At 44.6% G+C, this 17428-nt stretch overlaps 2 protein-coding genes across 2 annotated transcripts in view; one reads left to right on the plus strand and one right to left on the minus strand.

The window, feature by feature from the left end:
- The window catches only part of LOC147026808 (protein Niban 2-like), a 41144-nt gene extending 24123 nt beyond the window's left edge, over positions 1 to 17021 (minus strand). Inside the window, exons 1-7 of the mRNA XM_085882603.1 lie at positions 16799 to 17021; positions 11578 to 11705; positions 11313 to 11447; positions 6065 to 6173; positions 4385 to 4546; positions 4165 to 4274; positions 3534 to 3638 (exon numbers count right to left, since the gene is read on the minus strand). Coding sequence (XP_085738729.1) covers positions 3534 to 3638; positions 4165 to 4274; positions 4385 to 4546; positions 6065 to 6173; positions 11313 to 11447; positions 11578 to 11705; positions 16799 to 16853 — 804 coding nt within the window. The 5' untranslated portion in view covers positions 16854 to 17021. The remainder of the gene's footprint in view (positions 1 to 3533; positions 3639 to 4164; positions 4275 to 4384; positions 4547 to 6064; positions 6174 to 11312; positions 11448 to 11577; positions 11706 to 16798) is intronic.
- A 148-nt stretch (positions 17022 to 17169) lies between these two features.
- The window catches only part of LOC147026809 (stomatin-like), a 44676-nt gene continuing 44417 nt past the window's right edge, over positions 17170 to 17428 (plus strand). The window contains exon 1 of the mRNA XM_085882607.1: positions 17170 to 17269. Coding sequence (XP_085738733.1) covers positions 17185 to 17269 — 85 coding nt within the window. The 5' untranslated portion in view covers positions 17170 to 17184. The remainder of the gene's footprint in view (positions 17270 to 17428) is intronic.

Here is a 17428-nt window from a genome sequence, read left to right on the forward strand (position 1 = left end):
GATGATAGGGCTAAACCGATATCGAACACAACATCTCAAAAAGTTGTGGACGGATTCGGATGAAACTTAGTAGACAGATTGGGTTTGTGACAAGGACAACTGATTTGATTTTGGTGAAGACCCGAATCCAGCTACGAGGATTATTTAATTTTTCCAAGTGATTTTTTGCCATTGAGAGATGGGGACAAAAACAATTCATGGCATGGTATTTCAAAAAATTAGTGGGCCAGATATGTTCTCGTGGCTCAGGCATTGCGTGGCCGAGGTAAGCACTCTACCGAGTGCCCTTCTAGTTTTAAATGTTTTTTTTTTCATATAATGACTACAACACAGTCGTACAATGCAAACTACAAAACAAAACAAAACTTACAATGTTTCGGAGTCAGTCACATTGAACATCTTTTATAACACAACACGTGTGTTAATCTTTCCACTACTGTCCAATGCATAATGCAACATTGCACAGATAACGTGTTTGAACATGACTGCCAGAGTTTCTATCAGTGCAGACACCACAATCCCTTCCCTTTCCATTTGTGAGTTTCTCAGGCTTCAACTGGTCAACAGGGTTGGTGAGTCTTGCTTCGATGGAGCCGACACTTGGTCTAACTACACGTAGACGTAGTTCACAGAAAGTCCCTCAACAATGTGTACCTGAAAGGTACGACGACTGAGTTTTGGCTGGTGAGAGCTGTGATGCTGGTACAGGGGTAACATGTACAAGAAATGCAAAGAAAACTTTCTTGGTCTATTTGACAGTTCTTCTTTCATAAAGGTACAAATATATATATATATATATAGACACATATCAGAGAGATCGACTCCACTGATCTTGTTGTAAACATCACACACCTGACGTGCTGTGTGAGTACGGTCACACTTTGATGTCTACTCGCAGCACTTCTTGGCTGTACTGGCAGTTGTGAGAAATATAACATGCTTTTTTGTCTTCAAATCCAACATACAACAAAGGACCTTTCCTGGATGCAAGAACCTCACGTTTTGCAGCTTTTTTCCACCATTTTAGGAATCTCCTTACAATTAGTACTTACTGTTCCCGTCAGGTAGGTTTCCTAGCCAGAGGAACACCTGCATATAATTTGTCTGTAAACAGGAGGTAGCCTTTTTGAGCAGGGGCTGCATAAGTCATGTAAACATCATATGCCAGACCATAATTTGATTTATTCTCACTCTTGCCTCCATACATGTCTGTACCAAAGGTGTAACCAGTGTCACTTTCACATAAGCACCAAAACTTGATTCCAAACCAATGGTGATGTTTGTTTGGCATATATTGCAAAGCTTGAGTGAGCCCCATGAACACAACCAGACTTTTGTCTCCAAGCACATTCCTCTTTGGCAGGTAGTGAGCCTGGATTCGTGTTTGCATGTGACGTATAACAAATAAAACCTTGTGCACTTTCCCTGGTAATTCCCTTTAATCCTCCCACCAGTGACAAGTCGATAGTAGCAGTAAAAATACCCCCGAGCGGGAGTGCCGGTCATCTCTGCCAGAGGTTGACAGAAGCAAAATCAAATTAGGGGCATCTATAATCGATTCCATGGCTCGTGGATCTGGTCTTGATAATAGTCCATAGTATCTGAATCACTAATAACATTTGATCTCTCTTGATAAATGAGGAAGGAGATACGATTTGAAATCAGTGACTCCGCCAACACCAGGCGCGGCACTTGCCAAGTTACGTGATACGTGGTATCCACGTGGTAGGTAATATGGACGTGCTGCTGTGTGATCATGATAGACCATGTTGTTCTCTCTCAATCGATACCATTTACTGGCTGCTACTCTACTCTGTGGCCAAGATACGACTCTCCAAACATAGCGTGAGAAGGTCGTCAGAGCGAAGTTTGAAGGGCTGTAAAATCGGAACGAGAGCAAATTTCAAAAAAATGGCTCGTGTTGTTCTAGATAATAGTCCATAGTATCTGAATCACTAATAACATTTGATCTCTCTTGATAAATGAGGGAGGAGATACGATTTGAAATCGACGATTTTCGCAATTTTGACAGCCTCGTGACCTTGACCTCGACCTTGGACGACCTTGAAAGTTATATCGTTGTGCATGTCTCATCGACCTCTATCCATTCCACTATTGGTTATTTGTCTCCACTCGGTTTGATTGTGGACGGACGGACAGACTTCGAGACTGGCTTTATTAGGTCATCTCTACTGAGATGATAGAGATGACCTAAAAATCCATCCTTAGTGAATTACTTGAAAGAATTGGGGTAGACTGGGAATAATTCTTGCATTCTCAATATGATGGTATGGTACCTTTACGAATCAGTCCCGTGTTTATTGTGAGGGCCAGAAATGCCTTCATTTCAGCCACTGCCGTGTAGTACCACTTCTGAAACCACGAATTGGTTTGGAAGCGTTTCTTGTACCAGCATGTCAAAACAAGTGTCATAAAATATTCGACAGGTGCAGCATCAGCATCTGGCATGTCACGGGGACCTGGTTGTGCAGTAAAATCAAAATGTGTCGGACAGTTGTATACCTCGTGATCCAACACCTGGAACCAAACACTGAGCCAACCATCACCTCCTCCATCAACATCATCTGAAGTATCACCAGCCAAACTGCTCTATCAAAACTCGGACTTTCTTCCTGAAAACTCCGAATCATTTGTTGTATAAATCGCTTGAATTGTCCATGTCTTGAATTGTCACTCATGCCCTCTCTTTGATGTCGCCATTTTCTTTTAAATCCGAATAAAACCATACTCCACAAGCGAGAATTAATTTTGGTCAATAAACATCGACCTTACAAACAATCTGGAATGTAATACATTCTCAACCAATCAATGAAGGCCATACCAGCCTGGTGTTGGCTTCGTGGTTAGGGTGGCTGGCTTGGGATCTTCGGGTGCTGAGTTTGAGCCCCGTTTGCTGCTGAATTAACACTAGGTGGGGTTGACTCAGCCTATCATCCTTCCGAGATGGGCAAAATGAGTACCAGATAACTGGTATAGGGGCGCAGCATCAGCGGCATAGTCGCGCCCCAACAAAATCATAGCTACCCGGCAGCCAAGCTGTCATACGCAAGAAGAAGATTGAATGCTACGCTGAAGGTAAGCACATGGTGTCGAATAGGAACAAATAACACCGATTGTTGAACAATGACGCCGGCCCATGATCGTGGCCAACAGAATGTTTCCACGAGGCCACCATCGTGGCCCACCGCACACACACACATAACGTCCACCTGCTAAAGCAATGTCTGTAAAGCACCAATCCAACGGCTTATAGTCCGGTCGGGAATCAAACCCAGATGAGACAGCTCAAAATTAAGTGTGCTGCCTCCGCACCATCATGCTGTATATTTTACATTGACACACACATTATTAGTGTGTGCACAACATCGTACCATGGTTAACATGGTTTGACGTACATGCATTTATACATGCAAGTTCATGTCAGAGTTAAAAAAATATATATATTCCTTAACACACTTGTTATCCTCAGTGTCTCCTCAAGCTCAGATGATAAAATTTGAAACTTAGCTGACCCCATTCCAAGCAGTCTCCTTTTCGGGAGATTTTCTGCTGATTTTCTTCAATATATCAGTCTGTACAGCTGGTAAAGCCTCTTCCATGATGAGATTACTCAGAACCTGCAGATACACGTCATCAGAATAACAATAAACAACAAAGCTCCACGCATCACTTGTAAGTGGATATTAGCTTTCATTCACTCGTAAAACTCGCAGAAAAATGCATTTGTAACGAGTATTTTGTTAGGAAACAAAACGAATATTAAATCAAGGATTCAACATGATATCACTCCAAGGAAATTTTCTTGCATCCAGAAGGGCAATCGGTAGAGTGCATACCTCCGCTCCGTAATACCTGGTCCACAATAACATATCTGGCCCAACACATTTTTGAGATATTCTGTCCACAAACAAACAAACAGACAGAAAGGGGTGAAAACACAACCTCCTTCACCTTCAGTGGCGGAGGTAATTAAAGAAAGGAACAATGAAGCCAGGGAGGGAGGAAGAAGCACAAAAGACTAGTACTGGTATCAGCTATAAAGTCTGCCAGAAGGACAAAACTCGACTGTGCTAACTGAGTAATTGGACTCAGACATACTGAGGCTCGCCTCGTGTACGTCGCTTCTCACCACCAGCCTCTCACCTCAATTTCTGTTCCGGATAGCATCTCCCAAGCACCATACTTCTGTTGGGTCTGGCGGTACGCTCGCACTGCCCCCAGCAAGGTCTTGCTCTCCAACTCGCTTGAAAGTCCTAAAAGGAGTTGATTTGTGGGTTGAATTCCATTATTCATTTGAGGCCACATATGAGGAATCACATGGCGTCTCAAACAGACGGAGTGAAAACATCAGGGAAAGGCAGACCTGATTCGAGATTACGAGTGCAGTCCCGGATGACAGCTTTCCAGGAAGTCTGCCCATCTAGGGATTTGGCACACAGGTATTCGTGCAGACGATAAGAATGCCACAGGTAGAGAGGAAAAGGTGTTGGACAGTGCAGCATTGGTGAGCTGCTCACTTTCCCTGCTGTGGAACAAACAGCAAGATCATTTCATTTCGGCCCAACGTAGTTCACCACTCCTATCAATCCTCCCAATTAGGACAAAAAGATTTATGCTGTCAGATATTTATTTCATACTTAATTAATCTCTTGTTTTACAGATTTTTTTGGTGGGAAGAATACAAGTAGTTGTGGTAAGGACGACTACTCCTTCTCCTTGTTCGTATATCTAGCACACAGCTGCAGGTAACATCATTGGCTGAGGGTGCGGCTCCCGATTAACACCAGCTGGGTTGACTCAGCCTGCCATCCTTCCGAGGTCGGCAAAATGAGTATCGGCATCGTGGTAACAGGGGGCATTGCATCAGCGGCACAGCTGCGTCTCCAGAAACTGATGCAGCCAAGCAGCCACAGGCTGTATACGAATAAATAAATAAATAAAACATGTGACCATTGACTTGACGGTGCAGTAAACAGTAGAAGCAGCTGAACTATTTTATAACTAAAGCAAATGTGAAGCAGTTGTAGAAGATACTAAAGTTCTGTGTGGCTAGTGATGCTAAGATATGGTACTATGTTTAGAGTCTGTGCAAAGCATGCCGCTTCCTGTCTCTTATGTATGCTTTCAGCATAGCTCCATGTGTTTTGTACCTAAGTTGACAATGGGGTACGTTTGGGGTTTGGAGGGCTCGACACATACACATTGAGCAGCTTGGGGCGCCGAGAATAAATGGGGTGCTGGTGGTTATTTATGATATTCTACCAAAATTCTGTGTCGGGTACATAACCTACTTGCGAAGACATAACACTGATTTAGATGAACTACATCAGCATTGTGCGAGAAACACCTGCACATAATGATTGGGAATCGTCTCAATGCAATAAACAGCAGGTGGTTACAAGCCTCGCAGTCACAGTGAGCTTCAATAAAAAAAAAGTTCCAGATAGCTGAGATGAGCTCTTCAAACTGATTATTATCGTTGAACCTCCAAGAGTGTCCGTGTCTCAAAGGAAGAATCCCATGAGCACAATGCGATACGATGCAATCCCAGCATCTCCTTTCCTTCATCTGTGTCTCTTGGTCATCGTCTTCTACTTCCAGCATATCAGGCCAGTCACACAGCGACCCGTGGTCTCCACGGCCACGATCTGCCTGGAGTAGCTTCCACTCGCCCGGGCAAATCATTGCTCCACGAAGACTGCTGCTGATTTTCACGGTGAGTTGAGTTACGTGCCGGCTGTCCGTCATATTCATTCAAACTATAATAATTATAAACCTCGTTCACATTTCACTACTCTTAACCAACGTTACAAATACCAAAGGATGCAATGACAAAAATATAATCATTCCAATATATCAACGCAAAGTTGCACAACAAAATGGAGAAATTTTCATAACAATATCTTTTTGCATATAATCTATCAAAAGATGTAATAAGTATGAGATCATTAGAAGAGGCTTTGAAGATATATTCTGATGTGCTGGAACATAACCCACTTATGAAGGCTTCACATGCATCATGCTGCAAATTCCCCAGACGTACCTTGAGCAGGACTAATCCTCGATACCGACTGATAGTGTTCGAGTGAGCTGAGCAAGATGCAGCCAGTGCAGTCAATGACATAACTTGGTGATCCTCCATTCTTAAATTCCTTTATAGAGAGAGAGGAGAGAGAGGAGAGAGAGGAGAGAGAGGAGAGAGAGGAGAGAGAGGAGAGAGAGGAGAGAGAGGAAAGAGAGGAGAGAGAGGAGAGAGAGGAGAGAGAGGAGAGAGAGGAGAGAGAGGAGAGAGAGGAGAGAGAGAGAGAGAGAGAGAGGAGAGAGAGGAGAGAGAGGAGAGAGAGGAGAGAGAGGAGAGAGGAGAGAGAGGAGAGAGAGAGAGAGGAGAGAGAGGAGAGAGAGGAGAGAGAGGAGAGAGAGGAGAGAGAGGAGAGAGAGGAGAGAGAGAGAGAGGAGAGAGAAAATCACATCACAAAGTTACAGAGCATTGCAAAACAACAATGCGTCTCATTCCATACCTTGAATCTCTCTCCCTCTATAGAGTGCAGCCTGTGACTGCTGGTTGCATCATTGGTTGAGACGCAGCTATGCCGCTGATGCAGTGTCCCTCTTACCAGTACACTGGTGCTCATTTTACCGACCTCGGTAGGATGACAGGTTGAGTCAACCTCCTGGTGTATATTAATTCAGCGGCCAACGGGGCTTGAACTCAGGACCCTAGGATCCCAAGCCGCCACCCTAAAGCCGCTGTCACACCTTGACGATTTAGCCAGCGTATGCCGATTTATGAAAAATTTGTCTAAAACGCTGGCACACGTCGAATACATTATGGGTACATTTTGTATACGTTAAGAGCATGCTTAAAAACACTGCCATACGTCGTTGTACGTTGGCTTTAAACGTTGTACTTTTGGGTTGTCCTCAAATTTTAGCATGCTTGAAATTTTACGACGTATGCCGGTGTATGACTCACACGTTCCGCTACGCTGCCCATAAGTTGTAGGCACGTTACGCGATCGTTGACACACGTCAACACACGTTACTTGTAAGTTACTCATAAGTCGAAACACGTCGAGGTAATGTTTAGCGTACCCGAAACTTATTTCTAACCTATGAGTAACGTTTTGTAAGCACGCTACACGAACGTTGTTCACACTTCGCAACACGTTACTTGAAAGTTCCTCATACGTCGAAACACGTCAAAGTAATGTTTAGGGTACCCGTGACTTATTTATAACCTATGAGTAACGTGCTTGGGAATTATTTGTAAAGCATGTCCTACGCACAAATACGTATTTGACGTCTTCAGGACGACCACAGAACTTACTGAATGCATTTCTAAAGGCCCGGTCACACCTTGACGTTTTAGCCAGCGATGGCAACGTATTAAAATGTATGTAAAACGCTGGCTTACGTTGAACTTTTGATGTTTTTTTAAAAAGATTCGGACGTATTCATAGCGACTTGGTCTTATGTATAACGCATTGGTAACTACACAGAACGTTTCGTTGTGTTATACATAACTTATACCAACGAATGCTGAACCTGTTGTCGGCCTACACAACCGATGCCCAACGATAGTCTAACTTAGGCATAGCGCGTTGCACGCATCGCCGACGATGTCGTGACGTAGCCTATTAAAAGGCTGACGCACAACGATTCGAATCATAACTGCCGTAGAAATGGAAGTGTCAACATCGCAGTCACACCTTGGCGATCTTGCCAGCGTATGCCGACCTAAGAAAAATGTGTCTAAAACGTTGGGGCACGTCAAATACGGTATGAGTAAGTTTGGTATACGTGAGTACAACGCTAAAGTACGCTATCATACGTCGTAGTAAGTAGAGTACGTCAGGAAATTTTAAACATGTTCAAAATTTTACGACGTACTCGGCGTATGACACACGTTCGCATGCGATGGGGATAAGTTTTACACACGATATGTGGACGCTTACACACGTCCACAAACGCTACTTATAAGCTACTCATAAGTCGAAACACGTCGCGGTAATGTCTTTTTTACGCGAAACTTATTTCTAACTTATGTTTGACGTGCTTTGAACCAATTCTTTACGTAGCCCCAACACACATCGACGTATGTAGACGTATTCCAATGACGTCTTCCGGTCGACAAAAAAATAAATGAACGTGTTTCTCGCTTACAACTGCCATATAAAGACGTGTTCCCAGCGGTTTTGGGAATTGGTATATAAAAATGGTGCTCATAAAAGGGGAACCCAACAGTGTTTTCGAGTCCTTTTTGAGTCGATGTCCATGTCAGCAGTAACAGCATCAGTATTAGTATTAGTATTAGTAGTAGTTTGTTCATGTTGGCAGTAGTAGGTGAGTGTGCGGGGGAGGGTGTGGGTTATGATGGATCGTCCTTGTGTTTAACGATTTAAATGATAAACTCAACGATTTAAATGGCTGCATCTCCACTATTGAAAGTAGACGCTTGCGCTCAACAATTGGATTTTTTTACACTCAACGACTTTTAAACGGTACCACTCAGCTATTTTCATTGTTTAAAATGAACGATTTAAATTGCTGTCACTCGGCTTTGTTTTTTGACGCTGGGGTTTGGAAATTTGAAGCGTTTCTTCTGAACGTGTTAAAACGCTCAAACTCGACTATTTTAAATAGACGCTGCCGATGGACAATTGGAATCATCGCCAAGCTAGACATCGAAGTGTGAACATCCTCGTCATGCCCAAGAAAAGTTTGAAGAATGCTGCAAATAAGTGTCCTGGCCGTGGCCGTGGACGCTGACGCAAGGACGATCCATTATACCGACGTCTTTCAGCCTATGAGTAACTTAAAAGTAACGTATGTCGACGTGTGGCAACGATCGCGTAACGTGCCAACAACACGTTAACCATAGGTTAGAAATAAGTTTCGGGTACGCTAAACATTACCTCGGCGTGTCTCAACTTATGATTAACTTACAAGTAGCATGTGCTGACGTCTGTCAACGATCGCAGACCGTGCATACAACTTGTGGCCAGCGTAGCGGAACGTGTGAGTCATACGCCGGCATACGTCGTGAAATTTCAAGCATGAAAAAATTTGAGGACAACCGAAAAGTACAACGTTTAAAGCCAACGTACAACGATGTATGGCAGTGTTTTTCAGCGTGCTCTCAATGTTATCAAAACTTACCCATAACGTATTCAACGTGTGCCAGCGTTTTAGAAAAAAAATTCAAAAATCGGCATACGTTGGCTAAAACGTCAAGGTGTGACCGGGCCTTAACTTACAGATACCGTATAATGGCGTATTGACAGCGATTAGGGGAATTGGTATATAAAAAGGGGCTTCGCAGGAGGAACCCGTCTTTTATTAGACTTCGTGGTGAGTGCATGTCCATGTCATTCCGAGAGATGGAGGATACGGCAAGGCTGAGACGACAATACCTACCTGTCCTCCAACATCAACATGACCTCATCGAGTTGACACTGCACCAGTTGCGTGCTAATATAGCCGGGAGAAGAAGACGTGAACGGAGGAGAAGGAACTGGGTCAGACCATGGATCGGGAGGCGACGCCATTACAGCATATATGACCAGATCATGGTGGAACTCCGGAACGAGGACCATGCATCCTTCATCAACTTCCTGCGAATGCCCCCAGCGATGTTCAACGAGCTGCTACCAGAATGGGTCCAAGGATAACCAAGCAGTACACCTTCTACAGGGATAAGCTTGAGCCTGGCATGAGGCTGGCACTGAGCCTGCTGCTGTTGGTGCCGTGACTGCAGTGAGGGGGAAGCGATTTAACTCGTTCAATGAAAACTATTTCAATTGCTGAGCACCAGCGTCCAAAACAATAGGCGAGTGACAGGCATTTATTAAAAGTGAAGTTGCAGCCAATGAATAGAAAACCTCACGTAATCGTCGGCGATACGCTGCCACGCTATGCATACGTTAGACTATCGTTGGGCATAGGTTGTGGACGCCTAAAACACGCTAATCAATCGTTGGTATAACTTATCTACAAGTTATGAAGCATTCTGTGTTCATTACTAGTACATTATGCATTTGTCCAAGTCGTTTTGAATACTTTAAAAACTGAAACAAAAAAAATAGTTCATCGTGGGAATGAGAAAAAAAAAAAAATTCGCCGAAAAGAACATCGAACAATGGTGCAAAGTAGTCTCCTATTCGTGGACACAACGAGGATCCATCATCACCCACACCCTCCCCATCACGCTCACCTACTACTACTACTACAACTACTGACACGCTCACCTAATACTACTACTACTGACATTGACATCTACTCAACATGGAGTCTGGAACACTGACGGGTTCCTCTTGTGAAGCCCATTTGTATATACCAATTCCCCTAAACGCTGCTAAATCGCCATTATACAGTAGCTGTAAGTTAGAAACACATTCAGTAAGTTCTGTGGTCGTCCGGAAGACGTCAATCAAATTCGTCTACATACGACAATGTGCGTTTGAGATACGTTACACATAGGTTCAAAGCACGCTACTCATAGGTTAAAAATTAAGTTTCGGGTATGCTAAACATTACCTCGATGTGTTTCAACTATGAGCAACTTACAAGTAACGTGTGTCCGACGTGTGACAACGATCGTGGAGCGTGCCGAGAACTTATGCCAGCGAATGTGGAACTTGTGAGCCCCATACGTCGAATACGTCGTAAAATTTTCAGCATGCTTGAAATTTCACGACGTACTAGACGTACCACATAATATGCCAGCGTACTTCATTGTTTTTCATCGTGCTCCTAACGTATACACAACTTACCCATAACATATTCGACGTGTCCCAGCGTTTTACACACATTTTTCATGGGTCGGCATACGCTGGCTAAATCGTCAAGGTGTGACTGTGATGCTGACACATCCAATTTTCAGGCGGTTATGATTTAAATCGGCGAGCGGCAGGTTTTTAACAGAGAACGCCACGAGTTCGTCGGCGATACGTGCAGCGCGCTATGACTAAGTTAAACTATCGTTGGGCATAGGTTGTAAACGCCGACAACAGGCTAAGCATTCGTTGGTGTTAGTTATCTATCAGACAACGAAACGTTCTGTGCCCGTTACTAATATGTTATGCATACGACCAAAACTTAAAAAAAAGCCTCAAAACTTCAGCGTATGTCAACGTTTTACATACATTTTTATACGTTGCCATTGCTGGCTAAAACGTCAAGGTGTGACAGCGCCTTAACCACTAAGCCAACACCAGGCTTCATACCTTGAATAACACAGTAAAGGTAAGGTGTGTCAACCACAGGTGACATATCCACATTGAGGGCCTTACCTGCTTGTTGGGATAACAGGCGATAAAATAATCCCCTGTAATCACAAGGTATTGCTCTTTCCAAGACCGACTATTGGTCAAATGGCGATAGGCAAATCCCTCCCAGAGAGACTTTGTGGTTTTGTTCAGCGGGATCTGCAGTGATAAAACCGATGCATCAAGCATGATAGTTAGTCACAAATGACAAGGAGGAGCAAGGTTGATGTTTCTAAACGCAAAGGACCCTCTCCGTCAATTTCCCCAAATCACCCGCAACCCAAAGCACCTTGCGCTGCAGCAGCTGAGGTTGTACCTCTCTTGAATCCAACTCAAACTGAACGGCATTCAAAATTTCCACTCCATACTGCTTCTTGTAAATTCCTCCAAATTTCTTCATCACCTCCCTGACCTTTTCTGTTAAATAAATAAATAAAATCATCATCATCACAGGTGTTTTGTTTTTACCAGGTAAGGCACTGAATGATTAAGTTCATTTGTATCATTCCATTCACGACTGGGTGATGCATCATGAAGAATGTTGAAATGTCATTAATGAGGTCTCGTCACCTTTGAATACCAGGACACGGTACATCAATCTACACTTGCTTTATTGTCAAACTAACAACTTGATGAACAAACCGGAACCATCGGTTTAATAATAATTATTGTTGCCTCAAATCAATAGAAATTTCTCTGATCACACGACTGATCGCCCGCACTCGTTTTGCATAATACTCTACTCGAGGAAACTTTGCACTTCATTCAATAACAGTTGCATTCTGCCAGAGTGTCTTCCTTATTATTGAGTACTTTATGCAGGGTATTTTACTTGATGGAATCAACTGATGAAATCTTTCAGCAAGGACACTGGATTGAAATCCCGGAGGTTGTGGGTTCGACTCCAGCTGAAGGCAACGCTATAATTAAGGATTTGGATTCTAAACTTCAGGACGTCGAGCTTTTCTTGGGAGAACTGCTGAAGTCACTATTGGCTTGTCGGTAAAAACCCAGGTGGCTTGTTCATGACCTTCAGGGTGGGATAAGATGCCTGTGGCCCACCTGATCTGGCCTGTGCATGAAGCCAGTCCACTCATTGTGGCTGACTCTTATTCCCTTTGAAAAGTACTTTTTATAAGGACGAGAGTCAATCTATACCAGCACGTCAATAAGAAGAATCAATTTTCTCAACCAAATGTTGACACAGGTGTGCTAACTGCCGTGGGAGGGAATGCTAAGCGACGTTTCTGGCACAAGTCCTGTAAAGTAAGAGTCACCTTCATTCCATGCGTCCAGTACACACAATTGACTTCAGGTGTTGATAGATGCACATCACCAAAACCACACACAATTTGGAAGATTTCATGCATCGAGTATGCCTGTTGGTTTCATGGTTAGGGTGGCAGGCGTGGGATCCTAAGGTCCTGAGTTCAAATCCCACTCTGCTATTGAATTAGTACCAGGTGAGATTGACTCAGCCTGTCATCCTTCTGAGGTTGGCAAAATGAGTAGCAGCTTGCTGGGATGATTGAGCCATTTTAGTCTCTTGTGTCAGAGTGGTGACCTGTTCAGGATTGTACCCAATAGTCCGGGAGACTGCTTTGGCATACCAATGCTCTATACAGAGTATGGTCCCAATGGGTGGATGGATGGACGCATTGAGCTAATGAGGTCTCCAAAAGCACCAAATGATGGATGAGAATCCTTAAAACTGCTGCCGTTCCCTCTACCAGAGCCAAGAGATTCCAGACCCAGAACAAGATCAGAGATCCTAGTACACTCCAAAAATGTGTGACGATGGTGCTTTCTGCCTCAACTATCCTCGAATCGGCTTTTCCCAAACTTTTGGAATCTGCACAGCCACAAATTTTGGATCCTTTACCTTTGAAGAAGCGCTCACTCACAGCGGATAGAATCGCTCTGTCAATATTTGGTTGAGAAATTTTGTTCAACTTATTCCCTTCCCTTGTTACAGGTCATCATTCTGAATGGCCGCTGGTCTTACCTTTCTCCTGTACAAGCAAATTAAAAAAGAAGTTTATCCGCATTTCACTTTTTCTCCTCCATTACGGAAAACAGCTCTCACAGGACGTACAGGTTCAACGACTTCATCGTAACCGGTAGGCTCAATGAAATCTCTCGATCTCAGCTCATTGCAAAATTGCCTTCACATGTTGCTGCGTTTGAGCCGGGGGAGTAAATGCTGAAATCTATCTGTCCGGGTTGTTCCCGACATCTTTGTTCTTCATTGCTTTCACACTTATTTCTCATTTTTTTTTTTTTTTTAATATTTGTTAGCTCCACCGCTTAAGGTGAAGGAGGTTATGTTTTCACCCCCTTTCTGTCTGTCTGTGTGCAGGATCTGGATGAAATTTTGTGGGCAGGTTGGGTGTGTGACAAGGACGAACCGATTAGATTTTGGTGAAGATCTGGATCCGATTACTGGAATTTTAAAGTGATTTTTCTTTTATCAAGTAGCACAAGATCTCAAAAATGTATTGGGCCCGATATGTTATTGTGGATCAGGCATTACAGGGCACAGGTATGCCCTCTACTGAGTGCCATTCTACTTTGTTTTTGTTTTTTTGTCACAATTCTTTCATATTTCTCTTCATTAATTTTTTTTTCTCCATCATTCTCTTTATTTATTCTAATTCTGGCTTTTTCTTATCTTTCATCTCTTTTACTCTTTCATTATCCATCTCACAAAGGAGAAGTGAATTGTTGCAGAAATTTTTCTGCAAGGCCCATTTGGCTGTGCCTGGATTGGTTTGAGGGTTGTGGAGTAGCGGCTGAAACCCGAATCCTAACCAGGTTCCTCCTGATGACTCCATATTTGCTCTTTACTTCTTCAGGTCCCTTATTGGTCTTCAGTTTCTTGACAAACTTCCTCGTTGCAAAACACCTACTGAACCTTCGTGAAACGCATTACAGTCACTGAATCTATAAACACAGAGAGAGCACATCATCCTTCATATGGGAATGTAAAACCGGTTTCCCCACTTGTATGCATTTCACCTACACACCTGAAAGGCTCCCTCGGTATCCCTCAAAAAAGGGTAAGCTATGACGCATCGGTATACCCTGGCTATATTATATACTGTTTTGTATGTCAAGTTGGAGTGAAGTAAATACAGTTGAGGTGATCGAGTTCATGTGTGTCAGAGAAGTGATCTGAAAGATTATGGGGGTGAGGATGCAGCACCTGAAAGGCGGGCCAAATGACCTCCTTCGGGGTCTGAGGTTCCTTGCATTTCCCATTATGAAACCGCCTTTGACAAAGCACAAAGACTTGTTAATCCCAACCCAAAGCTGATCATACCAGCACACTCAGTAGTGTCAGCGGTTATATCAGGGATATATTTACCTTGAAACCACTCAAGCACAGGAAACTTTTGGCTTTCAGGTTGGCTGACAGGTATGCAGACTCCCCTGTGGGCTGTCTCTCTTGGGTTTGAATCCTGACCGAGCTATAAACGGTCATACTGGTGTTTCACAGGCATGGCAAGACAATGCGTGTGCAGTCCCTCAGATGGATGTTAAGCTGGTCGTTTCATCTGCTGGCATTCATTGATGGTCCTCAAAGACCATATGATGTCTGGTGTGTGAAGAGGAGGCGAGTTATTGCTTTCATGCTGAACAAATGACCATTTCCTGCATCCTCAACCGAGTATCCCACATCGGAGTGGCGACCCGTCCAAGATTTCAACCCTGTAGCCAAGAAACTGCTTCGGCAGAACTTATGAAAGACCATGGAACGTTGATGACGATGACGATTTGATCACCAAATCATACTTCAAACTCGATGGCCATTTTGCCGATGATGATTGGTCCTTCCTACGAGGTATATTAGACTCTGCGAATCCAGGCTTGTCCAGTTGGATTATTACTTTGAAGTTCCATTTGCGTTACGACAGCTCGAGGAGCAGCCAGGCCTGGTGTTGGTTTCATGGTTAGGGTGGTTGGCTTGGGATCCTAGGATACCGAGTTCAAATCCCACTCGGCTGTTGAATTAATACCAGGTGTGGTTGACTCTGCCTGTCATCCTTCCGAGGTCAGCAAAATGAGTGCCAGCTTGCTGGTATACTGTGTCGGAGTGGTGACCCGTCCAGGATTGGGTACAATAGCTAAGGAGACTGCTTAGGCAGCACCAACGCTCCGCACAGAGTGTGGTCCCAATGGATGGATGGAGGAGCAGCTGCACTGCCCTCTTTTTGCTCCCCTCCACCCACACCCCCACAAATCCCTTATGCTCCTTTACATGCCCCTTATCCTACATTCTCTCTCTTTCACCCCTAACCCCATCCATTACTTTAAATTGGTGGGTGGTCGTTTAGGGCAACAACTTGTGCTCTGGGGGTCTTTAACATCCACAAGCCAATCAGTCACAGACAGGATAGCCAGATTAACATCCCCGCTAAAAAAAAAAGACTGTGCACGTACTCTGTGATGCACCTGACAGGTTATAGTCAGAGTATCTCCCCCTGATGGGACTCCAGCCCAAACGACACACCCTCTCTGAGCTATATCAGGACTCGGTCATAATGCCTTTGTTCGTGTGTTTAAAAATTAAACACCAAGCACGTCCACGAGACAAGACATCATTGCACGGATGTTAAATCAAAGCCAAGATGATCAGTTCCTTCTTTGCTTCTGATCCATTTCAGGGATAAAACTAGAACGGTACTCGGTAGAGCGCATACCTCGGCCAGGCTGAACAGTTTACATTTTGTATCCCACTGGTGGTGGTGGTCGTATGGCAGCTATCATTACTTGAAGCGCGACTGTGTCGCTGATGCAGTGCCCCTCTACCAGTACATACGCTGGAACTGGTACTCACTTCGCCGACCTCGGAAGGATGACAGGCTGAGTCAACCCCCTGGTGTATTAATTCAGTGGCCCAACGGGGCTTGAACTCAGGACCCAAGGATCCCAAGCCGCCACCCCGAACCACTGAGCCAACACCAGGCTTTGTATCCCACTGATGGGCCGGATCTGGATTCGGACCTGAACCAAAATCGAATTGCCTTGTTCTTGTCACCTGACCAACTCATCCACCAAGTTTCGTCCAAATACCTGCACAACTTTTTGAGATGTCCTGTTCACAAACAAGGCAGAGAGACGTGAAAAATGCTACAAATAAATTTTGTTTGTAATTTCACAGAAACAGGTCGTTGACAGACTGAGCGTCAAGCACGAACTCCCAATAACATATTCCGGTTCCCGGGCCCGCAAGGGGCACGCCTTCGCGGTACGAAATGACGTCGCACACACCAAGCGACTCACCTGCGCACATGAAATGGGACCAAGTGGCGCTGTGAGTGTGAGCAGGTGCCATCAGCGTGTTCCCACAACCCAAAACGGCTGAAATCCACGTTTAAACACTACGACAACATCCATATCCAGCCCCAGGATCTGAATACAACAACCACAACGTCCCTCTCCACGCCACCCCCAGGTAAACTAAACAACCCGTTCATTTATAGCCCCAATGACTCGGGTAGACTCACCGCTGACGACCTGTTGCTTGGCCACGTCGTACGGGACTGAACTCGTACCTCCCATGATGGACACCAACCCGAGAGCGGAGGCTGGTTGGAGTCTTCGCGAGATCGTGGAGTTCAATGAGGCGAGGCAGGTGTCGAAACAACTCGGGGAAAACCGAGGCGTGAAGATGAAGAAGCCGTGAGGGGGAGGGGCCTCGGGTGTGGTACCTGAGGGAAGGGGAGAGGTAGAGCGTCAGGAGCCGCGAGGTACGAGCCAACCCTGTCGGCTGTTCCCGCCAACATTAAACAATGGCGTGCCCTCCTGTCAATCACAAAGGTGAACGAAGCGATGGAGCCGGACAAGTGAACAGTTTACCTGCGTGGAGGTGAACGTTGAAGCGACCCATCTCATGATCCCAAGGTGGTGCATTCCACAATTCCCTGACCGAACCTGCTCCGTCTCACCTGCACAGCAACACCTGTGTGGGAAAACTGGTATTTTGGAAGAATAATTTATCATGGAGGTGGGGGGAGTTTGGGGGTGATGATTCAGGACTCGTTGCTGTCCCGCTTCTCTCCCCCAATCTATGACGTATTCGAAATACCTCGTCATATTTTAGTTCCGTCGTGTTCATCATCACTCCCCTCGTGTGC

This window comes from Eptatretus burgeri, chromosome 5 (genome assembly GCF_056783735.1).
Source record: "Eptatretus burgeri isolate ZD-2024b chromosome 5, Ebu_testis_v1, whole genome shotgun sequence".
In the NCBI taxonomy this organism is placed as follows: Eukaryota; Metazoa; Chordata; class Myxini; order Myxiniformes; family Myxinidae; genus Eptatretus; species Eptatretus burgeri.